Genomic DNA, 22,610 nt, shown 5'->3' on the forward strand with positions numbered 1-22,610 from the left:
GGAAATCCACGTAGTGCTGGATTTTTCTCAGGCATGTGGGGAATCAGAACAACCTGGTTGTAAAGTTGCCTAGTTTTAGATCCTAGTTTGAAGACTTTATTAGAATAATTCTTCCAGGCCAAAATATTGTTACACTGACTTCCCAAACATTTTCCATCTTAAAAAACAAAACAATATTCAGAGAATGTAAAAGGGACTCCAAAGCATGGTCTTGCAGACTCTTAAAGGCCTTACCACATACAAGGTCCAGTCCTGCATTCCTGAGTAATGTAAACTACAGTGGTGGTGAGCTCAGCTGCTGTATCTAAGGTTAATTTGTTAGAGCAGCTGTAAACTGTAAACCACTTGCTGGATAACTAGCACAAGAAAAATCCTTTCATCACTTGGTTCAATTTTGAATTTCTGTTCTTGAAATAATGTTTAAATATTCAAGAACAAAAGAACTGTGAAGTAATCTCGTGACTGCTCCGAGGCTAAAGTTTTTCATAGTCATTCTGTTTATCAGGTCAGATAAACTGCTCTCTTGTGGATTTAGCAAAACCTAGAGAAGCTCTGTCTTCTTTCCCTTCCATTTATATTATGACTTTCTTATGATTTTGTTTGGTAATAGAGACCAGCTGACTGTAATCTGGCATGTCACTTGCTTTTTTGGCTTTTCTGTCATACCATTGTAGTATATATCTCTGCAGGAAAACTTGCTTGTTGCTTGTGAAATGGCGAGAATGGAAAGTGTATGTATCATGCACTGTTTACTTAGATTGCAGTTGCACAAGGAAATCAGCTCCAAATGAAAGTGTATCAAGTAAACTCCCTTCCAAGTGAAACTTCGCATTCCTGTTCCATGCAAGTCTGTGAAAAAGCTGGGATAGAAAAACTGTCCATTCCCAAAGATGGAAAGAGACCTCTCTCACACTATTCCATGCTTGCTCAGGCCTTAGGGCAGGACTTAAAGGCTGAAAGGGAAACCACAGCACAGGTAGGATACAGAACTGTATTGTTCAAAACAAATGATTCTGAAATGTTTCACTTGATAGCATATTATTGCAGGCTGGTAGTCCTCTACCTGTACACAAGATGGAGGTTTGAGTCAAAATTTTGCCTCTCGGTCGCACCAGTTCAAACCCACTGAAATCAGTAAAGTTGATTGGCTGTAACTGAAGGGAGGTTTGTTTGGTCCGATATTATGATGAAGGAATCCTTAATGTCGAGGACAGAGTCTTAAACATTATAAGAGGTGTGATTGTTAGATTCCTAAAGCTTTAATGAAGTGGGTTCTAGCCCATGAAAGCTTATGCCCAAATAAATTTTAGTTTCTAAGGTGCCACAAGGACTCCTCCTTGTTTTTGCTGATACAGACTAATTCGGCCACCACTCTGAAACTTGATTCCCTCTGTAATTCTCAGCTACAAACTAGCTGCTCTCAAATAATTTTCTCTAGCTTTCAGTGTGTAATTTTGCATCTAATGCTAATAATGGAGGAAGCTTTCAGTAAACTTAGTCTATGCAGACAGTGGCTTGCTTATGTGGCTTCCAGTGTTCTTCTAGGAGACTGAAACTCTGTTTATGGTGAAAGGTGTTTGAGGGGAATATGTTCTGAACTCTCCTAGCTGTTCATGGGCGGGGGGGGGGAGGGTATGTATTTGGACTTGGTGTTTTTGCTGCTTAATCCCAAATTAATTGGAGATACATACAAGGAAATTATGTATTTAAGGCTTGCAATTTATTTTTGGTTCTACAGAAAAAGCTAAATCAAAACGAAGCTGAAGGGACCAATGAAAAGCCTCCAGAGTGGTTTACTAGCTACTTGGAATCAGTAAGTGTTTCCTTGGATCTTTGTCCTTTCAAAGGTTTGTGAGACACTGGGGGATGCGGGGAGGTTTTTGTTTCTTACAAATATAGGTCTGGTTAATCTGGTTTCCTTAAAGCAGATGGCACTTGGCTTCTAAATATCAAGAAGCCACTACAGTTCCTAAAATGTGGTCCACATTGAAAGTTACAACTGCTCTATCCCTTGTCAAAGCTGGATTGTTCCCTGTTGAACATTTACAAGGGTTGTCCAATCTGATTTTAAATAATCTTAGCTTTCACAAGGGTTGGAGTAGTTTAGGGATTCTCACTCTTTCCATTGGGAGACTCTCATGGTAGAATCCATGTTGCATTCCACACAGCCCTTAGGATCTCATGCTAGTCATTGTCCTGAAGAATTAAATAAAACATGGTGTCGCTGTTAGAAAGTCCTGTTTGACCAGTTCAACAGGTGTAGCCCTCAGGGCTTATTAAGACTTGGAACCACAACATAAACAGAGCAATTAAGAGAGGCTAGGCCACTAAAGGTAACACTTCTTTGGAGACCAGTGGGTATAACATATAGACTGTTAACATGGGTTATTAATGTTGTTGTCGATCAGCTCCTTAATACACACAAGCTCACAGGAGAGATGACTAGCCAGGAATAATCGGCTACTACCTTTCTGAACTAATCCAAGTCATAATGATCCCTGTAATAATAGCACCACAAACTAAGCAGCCCCTTATTTATAAGGCGCTAGCTAGTGATATTTAAAGTAGGATCTGGTAAGTAAAGGCAGGATTCAGACTTTTAGGGATCCTCTAAAAATGAAGGCTGGAGGCCTGCTTGCTGTCTGGGAAGGTCCACGCAAACCCGGAATTTAAGGGAAAATACTAGACTTACCTAACTCCCAGTTACCTGATTTGCTTGGGAAGCTGTGCCATAGAGTCAATATTTAGAATCTTCTGTTTGCTTTTCTGCTATAAACTTGATTCATTAAATAAGTAGTTTGGTATTTTTGTAAAATGCCAACTGTCTGTCTGAGGGGGTGATACTCCACTGATTTCAGTCTGGAAGTTGCCAGGAGAGGAAAAGGAATTAGCAATGAACTTTTTGTCTTAAAAATTGGGAATATTGGGACTATGTGGACCAAAACCTAAAGTCCAGGCAGGTGCCATTGGTGACCACCTTCTTTTCCTCAGTTTAGGGAACAAGTAGTTAAAGAAACTGTTGAGAAACTTGAGCAAAAACTAAGTGAGAAGCTCATCCTTCATAATCAGCCCCCAGACTCATCTAGCAGCTCCACCACAATAGCACAGCCCACTCCAGAGACCCAGTCGACACCAGGCAGCCAGTGTGACTGGCTAATCTCCTGCAGCAACTGCCACGCCCGGATTGTGGGGATCCGCTACCAGTGCAGGTACAGTCTGATGGCATCTGGTTGTTTAGAAGAGTGACATATCAGTGATGCATGCCTATGCATTATAGGATGAGAAATTGTTGGCACTTGGAAAAATCTCCAAAGTTTGAATCCACAGAGTGTGATCCTTGTCTCAGATGCTCCTGTGTGTATTGCTGCATGTCTTGTATAATCAGTAACTGTACCATGTGCTTTTGGTGATTTGACAACTTTCTCAGTGGCATATGGGCCTAGATCTGAGATCATGATGTCTTCAGTAAATAGTTCTCTTGTTGGTCATGATTGGTTACTAGGCTAATGCACGCTTTTTTTTTCCTCCTCTTCCTCTCCATAGCCACACCAGAATTCAAAGCACTGAATCCTGCATTACAAATACATTTATAAGGACCTTACTGATAGGTATCTTAAGTGCTGTGTGATAACACAAATCCCATAAAAAGGGGCAACTTCCCTTTGAGTTCCTGTAAAAACAAATGCTTCGTTCTTATGGCCTAAATAGCAACTGTAGCAATTGACATAGTTCAATCTGATATATCTTTCCTCTGTCACTCAGAGCGTACAGATTGAGATACTTCCATTAATTTCATTTCATCAGTACATCTGTTTACAGCCCTGGGACGCTGCTAAGAGCTTTGGTGTCCTGTCCCCTACACTGTATCATCCACTGTACTGCAGTATATTTTACAGAGAATTTTGCTTAGTTTTTCTTACCCTCTGTTGCAAACAATCTGCAGTCAGTCACTCATGAGTTGAGGAAGGCCTGTTTTAAGATGTGACACTAAAGAGGAAATGACTCAATGTCTTGGATGGAGTTGGGTTGGAAAGAATGTTCCCGATAGAGGTGGCTGCACAAATGATGGAGCCGACTCCTGCTCCACCCAAGTAATCTTGCCTAATATGCAGAGGTTCCGATACAGTGATTGCTTCTTTAGGGAGATGGGGGTGTTACCCATATGAGGATTTCCTTTCCTACACACACACACACCTTCCTTTATTTGCCTTTAAGTAACCTGCTTGCCTTTACTTCTTTTGCAGTGTGTGCCCAGCCTACAGTATCTGTGAACCGTGTGAGACAGGGACGTATGCACATGATCCTAATCATGTCTTGTTGAAGTTGCGGAGACCTGTTCTATGTGTCTCTGAGACATACAGCGTTGGGCAGTTCTCTTCTCGTCTCCCTGCTACTCTGGAGCAAGTTAGGTAAATGCGTAGCTGCCTCAGTTACATGGCAATGTTCTTCTGGTCTGCAGGAGGCAGTTTGAAAACACCTATAATTGGGGTTTTGTTTAGATTTTTATGATGGCTATAGAAGAAAGCAAGAAGTGGAAACTGGCATATGCATTATTTCCAGAATATGGAGCAGATGACTAAGCAGAGTAGCATATGTCTGTGCCACATGAATTCCAAGACTGTCCTAGACTCTTCAGCAGGAAGGTGGACGAGATCGTTAGGCAGAGGTTTCTTCTCCTTTCTCGTCTCATAGCTGGGTTCTGCAGGATCTAACGAGTTCAGTATCTCCCTGTGATACCACGAATGTTAACGTGGCTTCCGTGAGTTCGCTCTTCCATCAGGGCCACATTGAATATCTTCTCCAGCTACTCTTCAGGCGTTGTCGCAGATTTCCATCCTTTGAGAAATGTGCCCTTCAGAAGCTGTCCCTGGGATATTGCTCATAGAAGCCTGAGGTTTTTCATTTAGTGTTCCATGAAACATTCCTGGCAGAATTAGAGTTTATGTTGCTGGAAGCTGAACTCCAGGTCGGTTGCTAAGTGTATGTTGTACAGAGCTGGATGTCTTTATTTGCAGGCTCCAGAAACAGATGGACAAGAGGTTTCTGAAGGCAGAAAAGCAAAGACTACGAGCGGAGAAGAAACAGCGCAAGGCTGAAGTCCGAGAGCTCAAAAAGCAGCTCAAGTTGCACAGGAAGATTCACCTGTGGAACTCTGTCCATGCGCTGGAGCTCACGGGCTCACCCGCTATCAAACCAGAGAGCCTGCAGCCCAGTGCCCTCAGGTAAGGAATGCTGGGAGCCAGAGCAGCGCTTTGTGCATTGCTGTGCCATTTCTCGATCCTGTGATGCAATGAGCTTAAAGTGTCATGTCGAATGTTATGAAATAATGAAAGGCTCAATCCTGGAGACTCTCACTGGTGGCAGTGAGAGTCCATGAGAGCTTTGACCTAGTGAGGACTGCAAGGTTTGATGCTGTTTGTTAAAATCCTATCCCTTACCAAAAATCTGAAAACAGGTGTATCTGGAGCATCAGCTGGGCATGTTGTGAGTTGGGAGAGCGTGAGGGGTTTAAATTTGAGGTGGTGTAACAGGGAGGGAAGGAGGGCAGCATAAATTGAGGTTGAACAGACTGCATTTTTTTATGGTCTTCCTGACTGGCTCCTTTTGGAATCTAGTCTGTACTCCATGTGCACAGTTTTTGCACAAGACTAAGCTGAGGTAAGAATGGAGGCGATAGCACCCTTTTGTCTCATTAGATGGGAGTCTTTCATGGAGAGAAGTCTGCTTGAGTTTTTCCATTATTCTACTTTATGCATGTACAGATTTAAAACATGTAATATCTCTGGTTTCTCATTCCCTTAAAATCATTGGGGTGTATTTTTTTCCCTTTACATATGTCTGTATCCAATTAACATTAGTTGGAGCTACTTTATACTCATGGAGAGTTTAATAGATCCAATTGTGTTACGTATTTGCTAAGTAGGAAATATTTCCACTTTTTTTTTTAAAGGACACCAATTTGAAATGTAGTGCAGGACCTGAAACTGTGTTTAAATTGACCTGTCCCTAAGCCTCCTTCCAAGTTTTGGGTGGCTGGGTGGGGAACATTTAAACTCCTCTATTGCGGAGAGTCCTTACGGGGAAATGATGAGGCTGACCAGATACTAGTATTCTGATTCAACAAAGCATTTCAGTGTGTGTTTTAAATGCTTTGCTTTGAATCTAGGCCAAAGACCTGTCAAATGAAAGTAAACCAGCTGGGAACAAATTATTTCATTAATATAAATCTTTAAATGTTGTAACTATACTAGGGGAAATTTTCAGAAAAGTGTTTTATTTTGACCCTATAAGCAAAGGGAGACCAACTGCTTAAATGATGGCTTTTAAAACTTAAGTTGAAGATATTTATTTAAAATGCTAGGGCTTTGGATCTGCCTTCCACAGGCGGAGGAGGAGGAGGAGGACAACTGAAATAAGTCAGTCTGCTTCATTCAGTCAATTTCAGAACAGCTTCTGTGCTTTGTTCTGTACTCAGGAGTCCTGTCCAGCCCTGCCCAACCGTTGTCCCTACACTGAGTGCAGCCTTCGTGGATGAGAATTTGCCTGATGGGACTCACATACAACCAGGGACAAAGTTTATCAAGCACTGGCGAATGAAGAACACTGGCAATGTGGAGTGGAGCTCAGACACCAAGGTGCCCGCCCCCCCTTTGCTATCGCTGTGTTTACACTCGTAAATCACTTGAGTAAGTTCCAGGAGGTAAAGTTTGTATGTCAGTCAAAGCAACACCTGCCTCAGGTTCTGGCTAGTCTGTTCATAGAAGAGTACACTTCTTGCACTCCTCAGGAATAGATGGCAGAGGACTGAAAAAAAGGGGTTAATGACCGCCATAACTTTGGAAAACTATATTGAGTTAGTGACTTGCCAAGGGCGGGAGGGGTCCCACAGCATGGTCGTTCTGTCATACATCCGCTTTTGCTTCTATCACATACAAACATCTGACCATAGCACCACAGCCTCTTTCTTTCATTAGTTTAGACCAAAATTAAAACTGAAACATCACTATTTTATCAGCCTTTGCCATGACTGTGACTTGCGTAGAAAGTCTGAAGGGTTCATTAGAAGAGTCGAGTAGAGCTGGTGATTGTGGGGGAGGCTAGGGTGCCAATAAACTAGTTGGTTTTGTTTTTTTTAATCCTTCAGCTGAAATTCATGTGGGGAAATCTGACCCTGGGGTCTTCTGAAAAAAAGGACGTGTTGGTGCCATCCCTGCCAGCAGGGCAAGTGGGGATTGTCTCGGTCGAGTTTATTGCTCCTGCTCTAGAAGGGACCTACGCTTCTCATTGGCGGCTGTCACACAAGGGGGAGCAGTTTGGGCCCAGAGTTTGGTGCAGTATTGTTGTGGATCCTTCCCCAGTCACTGCCTGCCTGGAGAGGAATCCGAAGACCTCTAGTTTCAGTCTAAAGGATAAAGTTTCCTGTAGAAACGAGGCAAGTATCCCAAACTGATATGATGGAATCTGCCTATGGAAGAAAGACTAGCGTCTGTTTCTGTTTGGTGCAGTGGTGTAGTGGTGTCCATCCTCCCGCAGTGTTGGGGATTGTTTCAGTTGTTTCCCATTGTTTAAAAAAGATGGCCTAACTTTGTTGCTGTAGTAATTGCTGACCTAGAATATCAGGGTTGAAAGAGACCTCAGGAGATCATCTAGTCCAACCCCCTGCTCAAAGCAGGACCAATCCCCAAATAGCCCCCTTCAAGGATTGAACTCACAACCCTGGGTTTAGCAGGCCAATGCTCAAACCACTGAGCTATCCCTCCCTCCCATATTACCTGCTGCTTTGCCTAGCCTTGAATTAATTGTTGCAGTGTATTACAGCTGGGTTTTTTTTATTTTGTTGTAACTGAAACTTTGCAAGACACCATTCTTACGATATTTGCACTTGTCTATAACGCTCCAAGTAGGTGGAATGAGGCTTTTTTCATATTCATACCGTCTTTCTGCATAACATTCTGGCTTCATATTTTATATAACTATATTTTTGAGCCTCCTGCAGACATCAGAAGATGTTAATCTAAGGTGCCTCTGGGGTGTATCTCCTCCCCACCCTTGGTTTTCTGCAGGCGGTTTCTTCAAAATCAGAAGCAGAAGGGCAGCAGGCTGGTGAGGGGATGGAGCAGACAGACTTGCCAGTGCCAGCCATCCCTCTGAAGATTAAAAATATCCCCAATGAGAGAGAGTTTTACATCCCATCAGTTGATCTCCTTACTGCGCAGGTAAAATACCAAATTAAAGGCAAAGGAAGAAAGAAGATTTTGTGCCCTGGTTTTAGTAAAGTGCATAGATATTTACAGGGGTTAGTTGCCTCTTTCTTCTTGAACTGTGAGCTGTTTTGGGTTCAGGAAAATACAGGCCACAGCTTTCTTGATTCAATAAAACTACTATTTCCTTGGAGCAACCAGTAGTGGGAACTTGTTGCCACTACAATAGGTATGCCACCCATCTTGTTGCCCCAGTAGAACCTATTCCACACTGAGTTATATGGGCACCTTCCCTCCTTTGCCTCTAATAAAGGGCATTTGTATGTGCATTGCTCCCACTGTATAGTCTCCCTCTTTCTGGCCATTCACTGATTTTAAAAACACAGCTATTCTTCTGCATTGGACATAGGAGTCCTACTAGAGAGCTGCAGTCTGCCTGAAATTCTGAGGCCCCTGGAGAAGTGGAGTAGATTTATTTATAATAAATGTGGTGCTGCTAGGTTCTATGGGAGGGTGCAGTGCAGGGCATAGTAATGGAAATGATCTGGGGTTTCCTCCTGTAGGATTTGCTGTCCTTCGAGCTGCTGGATATTAACATTGTGCAAGAACTGGAGCGGGTGCCACACAACACTCCTGTTGGTAAGGAACTTCTTAAATTCTGGTGCACAGCATCTCCCATTCCAGGAGGCCTACAATAGAGGCGTATGACTGTGGTCACGCAGACAGCTGATTCTCCCTTTGAGTCTCCATGGACTGTGATGCTGGAGAAGCGATTTGGCCCTCTGCATGCGAGACTTTGCCTCTTGAGACACAGAGGTAGAGTAATGAGCTCTTACAAGCTCAGTGTCTTCTCTGCCCTTCACTCAGAATTCCCCTTGCTCTGGCCCAAGGGGAATTTTGAGGGTCCCTTGTGCGTTCATTCTTGACTCCCTTTCTCACTCACATCACCATGAACAAGGTGATGGACCTCAAGGGAGGCTGCACTTCTGTCCACCCACCCAGCCAGTGTCAATGGAGCATCATAGATCAGCCTGTTTGAGGTGCTTGTTCGTGACACCCACGGTCCCCATCAACCTTGCAGCGAGTAACCTGAGGGGGGTGCTAAACCTAAAAATGGCTAATTGCTTGAAAGGTTGCCTTTTGTTTAGCTGGAAGTCTTCTCCTGTAATGCAAATAAACTTTTTTTTGCCTTTATTTTCCAGACATGACTCCATGCATGTCTCCTCTGCCACATGATAGTCCTCTGGTAGAGAAGCCTGGCTTGGGTCAGATAGAGGAGGAGAATGAGGGGAGTGGATTTAAACCAGTACCTGGTAAGCAGTCACCCTTGGAGTCCCCAGGAACATTTCCCATTTTCTCTAGGTTGCTAGCAGCTTAAGATCTGTAAGTGGGAACCAGGAACCCTACCTGCTGCCACCACCAAATGCAGCCGTGTGTATTTCCAGCTGCATTTGTTGCAACCTTTTTATTGCCTTAAATTGCCTCTGTAGCCTGAAATGCAGCGAAAATGGTTCCTCCTTATTCAGCATTTCTGCTCACTGAGTCTGAGTCCAAACTACTTTAGTGACTTAAACAAATGTTTACTCCTGTTAACCCTTTTTAAGGAGGCACAAATGAGAATGCCTGGCTCATAATCTGCCGTTGGCTGATCCACTCTGATTGCAGGATTCACGTGGATTTTAGATCCAGTGAGAAACAGCAGTTAGAAAATCCCCAGAATTGATCCAGAACTCCCCCTTGCAGTTGTGCATTGAGTTATGCTCCGACACTGCAGTCTCTTTGGTCCACGCTTTTCTCAAGATTCTACTCACTTATATTTAACTTAAAGGAAGTGAACTCTGGAATGCATCTGTTTCAAAGAAGTAATCACATTTGAAAACCTAGAGGTTTTCTTGTGCTAGCCTCTGCCCTGGTCAGGCTGCCTTTCACGCAGTCCATGTGATACATTCCTCTAGCGGTACTAAAATAACCTGGAGTACTTCACTTGCAAAGTGCTAATTGAAGCCTGCTGTCCTGCAGATGCTCACATGGTGAAAGTGAAGGCTGAACATCCAGTGAACTTGGAAGAAGGGGAAGAAGACATGAGTGGGACTCAGTTTGTATGTGAAACAGTCATACGCTCACTCACCCTGGATGCTGCACCTGACCACAGACCCCCTCAAAGGACGAAATCGCTGCAGAGTGAGTGCTCCCCTCAGCTGAGTTCTGAGGCTTTATTTAATTTTGTGCAGCTGAACCTTGGTAATAAATTGCCTCCCCTGAAGGTGGGTACGGCATTTTAACTGTTCTTCCTGTTTCTTCTATTAGGCTCCCTGCAAACACTACAAGACACCTTCAGTTACAGTGTAAAAAGTGAAGAAGCTAGTAGGACAAAAAGTAATTCCGCTTCCAAACCCAAGGAAATGGGGTCAAAGAGCCAACAGACAGAAGAAAATAGGTTTGGTAAGTGAAATGGATTCTGAGTCTGGAATGGACCACTGTAATAATCTAATCTGACCTCCTTCTTAACACAAGATAGGACTTCTCTCAAAACAATTCTTGTTTTGATTTAGAACTGCCTTTAAAAAACAAACCAAAAAAACAATCAGTGGGGTCAACTGTGTGTTTGAATGCCTGACTCTAAGGCTGTAATGGATCCCGTGATAAACTCTGAAGTACAATAAGAAGTCTGTGGAAGGGAGTCATGTTGCATTAGAAAATCTGTGTCTGTACTCTAACGGAGCAGCACTTGAAACAGTTTTCTTCTGCAAAATGGAATTAAACTATAGCAGGCTAATGAAAACTTGAAAGGGGAATTCTAGTTGGGTAGGTGTCTGTTATAACACTAGGCGAAGGGCCTGGTTTTCAGCCTGAGTCCATGTTAGGCCATATCTACACTAGCATTTATGTCGGAAAAACTTTTGTCACTCCGAGGTGTGAAAAAAACACACTGTTACACTGACAGAAGCACTCGTGTGTACAGTGCTATGTCAGCAGGAGACGCTCTCCTGCCAACTTCGCTATCGCCACTCATTGAGCTGTTTTCTTATGTCGACAGCAGAGTTCTTTCCCGTCGACATAACACAGCTACATAAGCGCTCGTACAGCGGCGCGGCTGTAAGCTTGTAAGTGTAGACATGGCCCCAGTGTGCACAACTAGATGGGAGCACTTCTTGCTTTGTGTTGATAGTTGGTAATCTGTGTATAGGTGCCTGCCTAGCCAAAGACTGAAAATCAGGCTCAAATTTCTAAGTCCTCACTGTAATTAGTGTGCATGTTGCATTTTGCATTCACTTAATAATATGGCCTGTCCCTTTCTCACATCCCCTCACTTTTTCCACGGGCTAGGGTGCACTCTGGAGATCTGTACTCAGTCCCTAAGGAGGTGAGTTGCAAGCTCAATTGATCTGTGTGGTTGTGAGGTTTCAGCTACCTGGTCACTTCTGGAGGTGCCTGTAATGGGTTCTCCCCGGGGTGCCGCCTGGAACTGGGGTACCACTGAGCGCTCTGACTCCCCAGCCTGGGCTCCTCTCACACTATGCTGCTGTGACAAGTTACAGACCCGCTCCCGGTCCTACACCTCCACCAGCAATCACACAGGCAGGGACACACCCAGCTGCAGTTACATGCAATAGAGAGGCGACAGCCAAAATAACCACCCGCTTCTCAGTGTAGGACTCCAGAGTTGTACCATCCTGCCCTGGTCAAAACCCTGACCCGTATGAATTTATTATCCAGTTCGCCTCCCAGTCAATGTGAAGGGGAAATGCAACAGCCTTTGCCCCTTGAGCTAAGATTTCCAAGCACTTCATTCAAACTCACTGGTTTAGATAAAGCAAAAACAAATTTATTAACTACAAAAGATAGATTATAAGTGATAGCAAACAGATCAAAGCAGATTACCTAGTAAATAAACAAAAACGCAAACTAAGCTTAACATACTAGATAGATTGGATATGCATTAGTAGTTTCTCACCCTGAGTGATGGTACAAATAGGCTTTCAGATTCATAAAGCACAAGCTGCACTTGCTTTACAGCTTGGAATCCCCAAGTTTTTCATACGCAGGCTAGAAAATCCCTTTAGCCTGGGTCCAGCACTTCCCCCAGTTCAGTCTTGGTTCCTCAGGTGTTTCCAGGAATCCTCTTGTGTGGGGAGTAAAGAACAAGCGAGGATGTCACTGTCTGCCTTATATTGCTCTAGCATGTGGCAGGAACCCTTTGTTTTAAACTTGGTTCCTAGACCAGTTTGTGGAAAAATACAGACCTCCCAAGATGGAAGTCCAGAGTCATGTGGCCTGGTCACATGGCCTTGCTTACCTTGCTGAGTCATAGGAGCCATTACTTATAGAACAGGAGTACTTGTGGCACCTTAGACTAACACATTTATTTGAGCATAAGCTTTCATGGGCTACAAGTTATGCTCAAATAAATATGTTAGTCTCTAAGGTGCCACCTGTTCTTTTTGCAGATACAGACTCACACGGCTGCTATTTTGAAACCTGTCATTACTTCTAGACTGTCTGGAAAGTTTACAGGAAGGTTAAGTTCTTTCAGGGTCCATTGTCTTTGCTGATGGGCCATCAGCACTGTCTGGCTTCTTCATTGTTGTACCTGGAAGGCTAGTTGTGGGTGTCACCCAGAGTAAGCACATTTGAAATACAGATACTTAGTCAATATTCATAACTTTAGATACAAAAATGAAACATGCATACAAATAGGATAATCATATTCAGCAAATCATAATTTTTCCAGTGACCCCTCACATGGCCCATCTTGTACAAAATGCATCATAATTATGCCATAATCATATTATTATAATATCACTGTGAGGAATATGGGATGCAGTGTCACAGTGCCTTTCTAACTTAAAGTACCCAGGCATAGTGCAGTTCTTTGCCCCTCTGCCCCTGTGTGAGCACTGGGTAAACAACCTGATATACAGCCGGAAGGCCAGGTAGTAGCAAAGACAAACTGCAACCCCACTAATCTCATGCCAAAGGTCATTTAGACAAGGTCTGCTTCCCAGCCAGTTGAAAGCCCACCATCACCACGTGCACACAAAAAAAAAACCTGGCCAGCCTTGGTACCAAAGGTCCTGCAGTTTTTTTCTGAGCTCTGGTCTTGTGTTTGTAGGCAAATGGTGCCTTTGTTGCCAAGCTGGTCTTAATGGCAAAATTCTAGTACACCATTCTTTTTCTTCTGTTAGAGAAACTTGCAGTGTCTGACGGAGCAAATCTCAGTGGGGAGCCTAGTGACGCAGAGTATGAAGAGGAGGAGGATGTTAAAGATGAAGTTCAAAGCCAAATGTCCTCTGCTTCTTCAGAGGATTATATCATTATTCTCCCTGAGTGCTTCGATACCAGCCGTCCACTGGGAGAGTCTATGTATAGCTCTGCCCTCTCTCAGCCCAGTTTGGAAAGAGCGATAGACACTGAAATGGAGATGGTGATCCCAGAAGGAGAGAGCCAGCCTCAGGTCCATAATATCAACGATATCTTAACAACTTCACAGACGTTGGATGCAGTACCGTTGACCCCAGAGATCGTCAGCACCTTACCCCAGCCACAAAGGTATGGAGGGTGTGGGTGCTTCTGTGTCAAGAACAAAAATGTTAAAGATAGAAATTCTATGTCTATGGGGCACTGAGCCTGAGCCCTGTGTGCAAACTGAAAAAGTTACATTTGTGCTGTTTGAAAAGTATATGCAAGTATGAATGTCTCAGATCCTCTGTACCGTTTAAGGAAGAATCTTCTGTACAGCCTGTACTGACTCCAGAACTGAGGTTTGCGGTTTTGGCTTCTATATCTTTCTACATGGTTTTTATATATAACTTTTTTTTTTTTTTTTTGCAGGAACCCCTCTTTTCTTCAGAGTCATAGTCTCCAAAAACCAAATTTGCCATTTACAGAGGAAATACCGTCCACTGTTCCTGATCAAATAAGAGAAGGTACCTGCAGCCTATATTATAAATTCCATAGGCGGCTGCTTCGTAACATACACTGTTAACTACATGCGCTACTCGTCACCTGTTTGTTGGGTTCTGCAGCATATTATTTCTATTAAAGTAGTGTCTAAAATCTGCTAGTTGCCATAGAGGCAAAGGAAGATGCAGTTTCTCCCCACGCTCTTTGTATGGTTGTCTTTTATACTATAAATTCTTTGGGGATAAAGTAGTACAGCATACAGTCAGAATGATTCTTTTATACACAAATGATCCCTTTTGACTTTTCAATTTATCCAACCAGCAATGGTTAACTTCTTGTTTGGGTAGAAGTGTGCCTGAAGAGAGGGATTTGGAGATGTGCTAACTAATCCTGACCCCATTTTCTGGCAAAGACAGATCTGCTGAGGCAGATGTTGCTGAGGCAGAGGTGGGACTCCTAGGCATCCCACAAAAGGCCCTGTGGAAATCAGTCTGTCTCAGTGGTGCTTTCTGAATGCAGAGGGTTAGTTCAGTGGTTTGTCCATTGGCCTGCTAAACCCAGGGTTGTGAGTTCAATCCTTGAGGAGGCCACTTAGGGATCTGGGGCAAAATCAGTACTTGGTCCTGCTAGTGAAGGCAGGGGGCTGGACATGATGACCTTTCAAGGTCCCTTCCAGTTCTAGGAGATGGGATATCTCAATTTATTATTATTATTATTTATTAGAGGGTGCAGGGGAAAAGGGGCAGTGGTGGTGAAAGATAAGTACCCCTTATCCCATGATCCCCAAACACTGGATAGCTGCAGCACCCAGCTTAGAGTATGGTGAACTGGCTGCCTACAAGCTTGTGATGTCTGTGTTAAACATAGTTTCTTGTGGCCTGTGGGAACCTCACTACTCACTTCAGGTTGCATACGTCGCATACGCAAACCACAGCTGTCTACTGTGCTTGTTGACTGCACCTGCTCACTTGTTCTGATTTATTTCTAGAGCCCAGATATGAAGACTTTCCTGGACCAAGACCTTCAAGAATTGTAAATAATAATAAATTGAAGTGCCCAGAATACACAAGGTAATTGAAACCAATCAGTTATCACTTCAGAATTGATGCATCTTGGCTTCGCATCTCTTTGAACTAAGAGAAGCAATTAAGGGCACAGTTTCTCTTTGTAGGCTGTGGAGATGGGGGGAGCCTGTCTTAGCAACGTTCAGTTCAAGATTTCAGAGATTCAATTACTGATTTCAATGGAGCCAGATCTTTAAAAGAGCTCTGCTCTGATTTATGCACCTAAATGAAGGGGCCAAAGTTGATGAGCACTTTGAAAATCTGGCCCTTGACTTGCATGCTTCTGTTGGAGCGGAGTCCTTCTGAAAATCTGGTTTGTTGCCTCCAGGTCTTTCAGATTCTTGGGAAAAAATTAAACTAAAGACACAGTGAGAATGCAACCAACGTATAAAGATGTTCTGAGTTGGATGTACAGCATAGTAATCTAAACAGAAAAGGGTCAAGAGACCAGGCACAATATCTGGTTAAGTAGATGGGACCAACAGAGACCAGAAATGGTAATGGCAAATCTGGATGTTAGGATTGTTCTGAGAGAGGTATTTGGCAGGCAACACCGTATGCTGCTACATACCCCCATACAACCCTGTAGATCTCTGTGGGCAAGCAAATAATAGTTCCACTGTAGATAGCTGTTGAGTGTGTCTTGAATGCGCTCTTTCTATACTTTCATAAAACATGTTGATAAGGTGTCTTGAAAGAAATGGACCGACCTCCACAAATAGCCTCTGAATGATTCCTTTGGATAATACCCCATTTTTCCAATGAGACTTAAATCTCAGTAGGTTCTGTAAGAGGGAGATACCGGAAGTGAAACACACACTTGCCTTTACTGACTCCAGATAACCTCACACTTCTCCACAGACACCCCCCAGGAAGCAGCATTGCAGGAGGGCTGGTTAAAGGAGCATTGTCTGTTGCTGCCTCTGCCTACAAAGCACTGTTTGCTGGACAGGCCATTGCAGAACAGGTCAGTGCCTCTCTCGTTTCTGACGCACTGTGTGGGAGGGGTTTGTTTAGAACGTTAACCTGGCATTAAAAATGTTAATTATGGGAGTTTGTTACCCTGTATAGGGGTAAAACTCCTGTCCTTTTACTCTTGGAACAGTAAAATATTAAACAGGTTTGGCAGTAACTGTTTCAACTGCAGACTCAAGCACAGCTTCCCTGAGTACTTCAGGAAAGCCACACAACATATGGTTAATTGGGAGGCATTAGTAATCCTAGCAGTTCATACAAAGCAATAACTGGCTGAATACCAACTAAATCTGAAAAGTTGGATCATGTCAAAAGGGGGCTGAACCGTCAGAGCTGAGCTCTGTATGGTTATCACATTGACTCCAGTGTCTTGAAGGTTTATTTCTATTCTGCAGTTTAAGATGCAAAAATGAGATTTATGCCATTTCCTTTGCCAGGAAAGATTTACAGTTATGTGTTGTTGACTGAGTGGAGTCATTGGAGTTATTGGAGAGAGTGACTTGTATAAGATAGCGATGTGATTGGACAGCTGATGTCCTAATATTCCAGTGTAATGTAACTTTCAGCCAATTGCAAGAAGGAGAATTGTTTCAACCACTCAGCCCAGAAAAATCAGTTGCCCTTCAGCGAATCACCTGTGTCCCATTCAGCCCATGACTTCTTTAGAGTGTCTGCAGGCCCTTGTTTTATCTAGTGTAATAAGTCATCTGTTGCTTGGTTGTGTATGCCTTTTGGGATTGGCTAATCATCTCACCGTTATTTCCACCACTAATAAATCTCAGCAGCTGTTTAAGGCTTTGTATATTCCAATATGGCTAGGAACTGAGTTACCTCCCTATTACAAGTCTCTTTGCACTGTTTTTCCTGACAGCATGGAACCATAAAAGTTGCAGATGGGAGAGACCTCTTAGGGCAGGGGTTGGCAACCTACGGCACGTGTTCCGATTTTGAATGGCACGCGGCTGCACTCAGCCCCCCACACACACACCGCTCTCCCCTGCTGGGGCAGGAGGCAGAAGCTTCTTCCTGCAGCAGCCAACTTCCTCCCTTCCCCAGCCTTCTGCCCTGCACCTCCATACACACACCCCAGCCCTCTGCCCTCCCCCCCAACACCCAGCCCTCTGCCCTGACCCACCCCACCCCCAGCCTTCTGCCCTGCACACCCCCAGCCCTCTGCCCTGACCTCTGAAGCCCCCCACACCCCCAGCCCTGACCCCTGCACACCCCCAGCCCTGACCCCTCACACCCTCCAGCCTTCTGCCCTGACTTCTGAAACCCCCCACACCCCTCCAGCCCTCTGCCCTGCACCCCCCCCAGCCTTCTGCCCTGCACCCCCCCACACCCCTCCAGCCCTCTGCCCTGACTTCTGAAGCCCCCCACACCCACCCTTCTGGGGGTGTGGGGGCTTCAGAGGTCAGGCCCCACTCAGCCCGCTGCCGGCCTAGGTGAACAGAACGCCAGGCTGGCAGCGAGCTGAGCAGGCTGGTGGTGTAAGATCAGCATTTTAATTTAATTTTAAATGAAGCTTCTTAAATATTTTGAAAACCTTGTTTATTTTACATACAACAATAGTTTAGTTATATAATATATAGACTTATAGAGAGAGACCTTCTAAAAAACGTTAAAACGTATTACCGGCACTCAAAACATTAAATTAAAGTAAATAAATGAAGACTCGGCACAGCACTTCTGAAAGGTTGCCGACCCCCGTCTTAGGGTGTGCCTCTACTGTAGTTAGACACCTGCGGCCGGCCTGTACCCGCTGACTCAGGCTCGCAGAGCTCCTGGGACGATTTAATTGCGCTGTAAACGTTTGGGCTTGGGCTGCAGCCTGAACTATGGGATCCCCGCAGGGTCCTGGAACCCAGTCTCCAGCCCGAGGCTGAATGTCTACACTGCAGTTAAACAGCCTGTTACCCTGAGCCCCGACAGCCCGAGTCAGCTGGCATGGGTCAGCCCAGGGTTTTTAACTGCAGCGTAGACATCCCCATTGAGATCTTTTTTCCATCTAGTCCATCTTCTGGCCAGTGAGCATATAATGGTTCTTTAGTTACTCATGGAAATAACCAAGTTACTCATTAAAATAATGATTTGCTCATGGTCCTAGGATCATTCTGGGTTTTCTCCAGCAAGTAACTGGCATTGATTTCTAAACACATGCTGATATGATATCATTAAAATCAAATAAACCAGGTGTTTCTGGGTAGAGATCACTGATTTTTCTAAAATGTTCTGTAAACGAGGACAGTTGGTGCTTTTTGTGAAATGCTTAGTGCTAGCCATAGTGCTGGCACACACTTCAGGTTCCCCAACATGACTTCAGTTCTACCCCTTTCTGATTGCTCTTCATACACAATTTTTGCATGTAGGGTGATGAAATGTACAACCACATATAAAGGGTGGCTGTAGCTGGTCCCTGCCCCAAAGAGCATAGCTTGAGGGGTGATCCTCCTGTTGACTTCAGCAGCGTAGGACATGGTAACCTTGATTCATTTGGAACATGAGTCGACACTTGAATCCATCTTTGAATTTAAAGGGTTCTCTTTTCTTTAAGCAGCCTACAACTACAGAAGAGCAGACGGCCACTCTCCTAGCCAATCTGTGTGAGATGGGATTCTGTGACAGGCAGTTAAACCTGAGACTGCTGAAGAAACACAACTATAACGTAGTGCAAGTAGTTACCGAATTGCTTCAGCTCAATAACAACGACTGGTACAGCAGCAGATATTGACTTTTCCTGGTAGCCGAAGCGCCCGTGTGTGACCGGACTGTTATTAAACACCACAGCCGCAGACTACTCCCAGGCTTCCTTCGGTTTTGGGGTTGGGGGATAGAAGCACTTCATTTCCCGTTTTCTTGAATTCTTGATTTGTTCCTTCGCTGAAATCTCAAACACACCACCCGCATCTCAGAATTTTATGAATCAAAGACCCGAATTTTAACTTTGCTTTAGACACTGGATAGATAGTTGAATAACTTTTAAATCTGATTTGATACTAAATCTCTTGTATCTAGGAGCTCAGTAGAATTATTTTAAACTTCTCCAACACAAGTGACAACTTCCTCTTTTACTGTGTAAGTTGTTTTTAGGCAGTTGGGAGATTTTGTTTTGCTGACCTCAGCATGAACAAACATTGGGAAGAGGGGCCAGACACTGCTGTGAAATGTAGTCTCACCTAATCTTCAAGATCTGCACACAGCTAGCAAGTTGCCACTTCTGATGAGATTTTTTTTTAAAGTAATCGACATTTCTAATGCATGATAGAAGTATTAATAGATTAAAAATACATCCTAAGCACTCTTTTTAAAAAAAAAGAAAGAAGGGGGGGGTTCTCACATGAAAGACACCTAAAAAAAAACATGATTAAAATTTATTTTAAAATACTGAAAGTATAACCAATGTTAATTTAAATGTACTTAATGAAGGTCAGGAATTTCATTGTTTAATTTCATTGTAGATAGAATGAAGCATGAGAATTAATTCACCAGCAGCTTCTGAACAGTATCTGTAATGGTGAATAGTACAAAATGTATTTCTTCAGCAAAGAAACAAAAAGTCACATAGCCTACATAAGGTATTTTCCTAAAAGGGGAATAGAACTGTAGGAAAAAGTCCACCTATGAATCCTTAGGGACCTTTTGCAAAGGATGAAGGTTTGACACTTACTTTTTCCAAATCACTGCAGTGCAAACCTTCTGCTTTAGTGATAAAGAACTGAAGAATGTGATAGGTCAGGCCTATGTGGGGGGTGTGAATTCTAGTTATGTTTGGGAATGTGAGTGGGAGCGAGAGGTAGGATTTGGTTTACTTCTGGTTTTAAAAAAAGCATTAACTCCAGCAGCATTAACTACCCAGTCTCTTGATGAATCAGGTTATACTGTGTAACAATTACAGTATATTGTATTCAGTTATACTGTATGATACAATGCCATTGTGGCTTATGTGCAGTATTTGAGAAAGATGAAAACCTGAGAAAATAATTCCCCTTGAAACCTGTCAGGGCTAGGGTTTGATTCTTGGGAATGACAAGAAACCATCAGTATCCGCTGCTGTGCAGTAGTGTGCCAGTACTTTGTAACTTGGAACCCAGCCATCTGGATTTGACCGCAGTGTTGACTACATTCTTATTTTGAATCTGTCATGGTTTAAGTGAATTTTTTTCCTTGCTACAGCAAAACTCAGACCATTGACAGTATTGAAAACATATTAAATTCTGATCTCTGCTGCTTCTATTTAAGGTGTTAATATTTTGACAGGATGTGGCTAAAGAGTCCAAAGCAGTATCAGTATTGTGATTGACTATATAATAATTATTAGCCATACAAATATAAATTAGATTCTATTAAATAAAGTATTAAAAGAAAATATGTATCAGATACAATTTTGTTGTTTAAAACCTATTTTTATAGAAGATGCAAGATAACAAATTGTTAAACATTTATTTTGAAATACAGTGAGACTATTTTGCAGTGTGTTTTTCCCCAGTACATTTCTATCTGCTGTGGACCAATTCTAGATAATTCCTCACTTGATAAAACTGCAGTTTTAATACTTTTCCATCACCTACAGTCAGTGGCGTAGCCAGGTGGAGGGAACAGGGGGAGCATCAAAAAAGAAGGCGCCACCCGCTGCTGTGCTTTTATTGACGGGACGGTGCTTTTACTCACCCGGCGGCGCTCCGGGTCTTCGGCGGCACCTCGGCGGCGGGACCTTCACTCGCTCCGTGGGTCTTTGGCGGCATTTCCTTCAGTGCCGCCAAAGACACCTGGAGTGAGTGAGGGCGTGCCGCCAAAGCGCTGCCGAGTAAGTAAAAATTAAAAAGGCGCCAAGATGCTCAGTGGGGGAGCGGCCTACAGTATGTGTGCAAACTGTATGTGTAGTGTTGTAGCTCGAGCTTACAGAGAATGAAATGGTGAGGATGAAGTTCAGTTGCTGGTAAGCATCTTACTTTGAAATGGATTGTTCAACAAGGAAAACTTTTTGCTCTTAATACATACCTTCATACTGAGAGTGGGTGGTTTTTGGTTTTATTTTATTTTTTTTTTTTTGGTTCCTTTTTAAACAACTTTCCATTTGAGCTACTTTAAGTAATTGTTAAACACTGAAAGATTTGCAAGTAACTCACTTCATTTGAGATTGAAACCTTTTCAAGTTTGCAAGACCTATTCTCTTTAGTTTCCCCCTCCATAATGCTTGGGTTAGTTTTACTGTTATAACTCTAAGCCATTCTCCTGTATCCTGATCGTTTTAGATAATGTATGCTTGGACTTAAGATATATTTCTGTTGGCTTTGTATATTTTGTTAATGGATGCATGATATAATTTATAATATATTCCATAGTGCAGATAAGGTCTTTGTATATTATTTAGAATAAGCACTTTAAAGTCTTCAAATGTGATGTAAAAAAAAAAATAAAAAAAAATCTTTGCCTCAGTCCTTATAATAAAATTCTTCACTATTTGTTCTTCATCAAACTCTTAAAGTGCACTTGGTAGCCTTGCAGTGATACCATGGGGGTGACAAGTACCGTTTTAATATTATGAACTGGTAGGATACCTTGTCTTTTTTTTTTTTTTTTCCTTTCACTTAACTAGTGATTGATATCCCACTATGCAGATTACTTATCAAGAAAAAAGTTCATTTACGTTAGATAGCAGGGTTGAGAGCAGGAAACAAAGCATCTGAACAATTCCAGTTTTGGCACAGCTTTGGTGAGGGCCCTTGTGCGATCCCTTTGATGGATAAGGGGAGAAATACAGCAAGGGTTAATAGAGAGGGTGAGGTCACTTAACTAATGTTTCTACAGAGCTGCTGAGCATTATGACTCTGCAGATGTAGTCTGTGCCAAACTTCTTACTCCCAGCTGTGATTTTAAGTGAACATCTTGGTTCATTTCCTCATTCTGTTACTATTGTTCTGGTAGAAACTGCTGCTGCTTGACTTCTATCATAGTTCTGTTGAGCTGCAACCAGTGTCCAAAGGCGTGCTGAGGCCCTGAGCCAACCAAGTAAGAACAGTGACACAGAGGCTATGACACAGCCTAAAACTTCCCACTGTTGTACAACCCTCTGCAATTCCATAGCTGGAGGCAGTGCTGGAGAATGAGTGGTATAAACAGGACACCTTTATCTAATCCTAGATATTCAGCAGTTCTCTACAGTAGTAGTGAGGGAGCTACAGCAGGGGATTAAAAGTCCTGTGTAGACAATTTTCAGAGTAGCAGCTATGTTAGTCTGTATCCGCAAAAAGAAGTTGAAACAGTAATTAGATAGAAAGGAATAATACAAATGCATCCGAAGAAGTGGGCTGTAGTCCACGAAAGCTTATGCTCTAATAAATTTGTTAGTCTCTAAGGTGCCACAAGTACTTCTGTTCTTTTTGTGTAGACAATGTTAAACACCAAAATAATGAAATGTGATTGTGGCCATAGCATAATCGTAGCTGTGCCTGCTGGATTACATTAT

General features: G+C 43.1%; 1 protein-coding gene across 2 annotated transcripts in view; it reads left to right on the forward strand.

Annotated features, from left to right (window-relative positions):
- The window catches only part of NBR1 (NBR1 autophagy cargo receptor), a 29,871-nt gene extending 8,292 nt beyond the window's left edge, over positions 1-21,579 (forward strand). Inside the window, exons 6-22 of one of the 2 annotated variants that reach the window (XM_054014060.1) lie at positions 758-976; positions 1,739-1,813; positions 2,992-3,209; positions 4,245-4,409; positions 5,016-5,222; positions 6,476-6,635; positions 7,145-7,432; positions 8,064-8,216; positions 8,765-8,840; positions 9,404-9,514; positions 10,221-10,382; positions 10,509-10,643; positions 13,388-13,751; positions 14,034-14,128; positions 15,094-15,175; positions 16,031-16,136; positions 18,699-21,579. In XM_054014060.1, coding sequence (XP_053870035.1) covers positions 758-976; positions 1,739-1,813; positions 2,992-3,209; positions 4,245-4,409; positions 5,016-5,222; positions 6,476-6,635; positions 7,145-7,432; positions 8,064-8,216; positions 8,765-8,840; positions 9,404-9,514; positions 10,221-10,382; positions 10,509-10,643; positions 13,388-13,751; positions 14,034-14,128; positions 15,094-15,175; positions 16,031-16,136; positions 18,699-18,875 — 2,793 coding nt within the window. In that variant the 3' untranslated portion in view covers positions 18,876-21,579. The remainder of the gene's footprint in view (positions 1-757; positions 977-1,738; positions 1,814-2,991; positions 3,210-4,244; positions 4,410-5,015; positions 5,223-6,475; positions 6,636-7,144; positions 7,433-8,063; positions 8,217-8,764; positions 8,841-9,403; positions 9,515-10,220; positions 10,383-10,508; positions 10,644-13,387; positions 13,752-14,033; positions 14,129-15,093; positions 15,176-16,030; positions 16,137-18,698) is intronic. The other variant, XM_054014061.1, reaches the window with a different exon arrangement.
- Positions 21,580-22,610: the final 1,031 nt, after the last annotated feature.

The sequence above is a fragment of the Malaclemys terrapin genome, chromosome 25 (genome assembly GCF_027887155.1).
Source record: "Malaclemys terrapin pileata isolate rMalTer1 chromosome 25, rMalTer1.hap1, whole genome shotgun sequence".
Taxonomy (NCBI): Eukaryota; Metazoa; Chordata; order Testudines; family Emydidae; genus Malaclemys; species Malaclemys terrapin.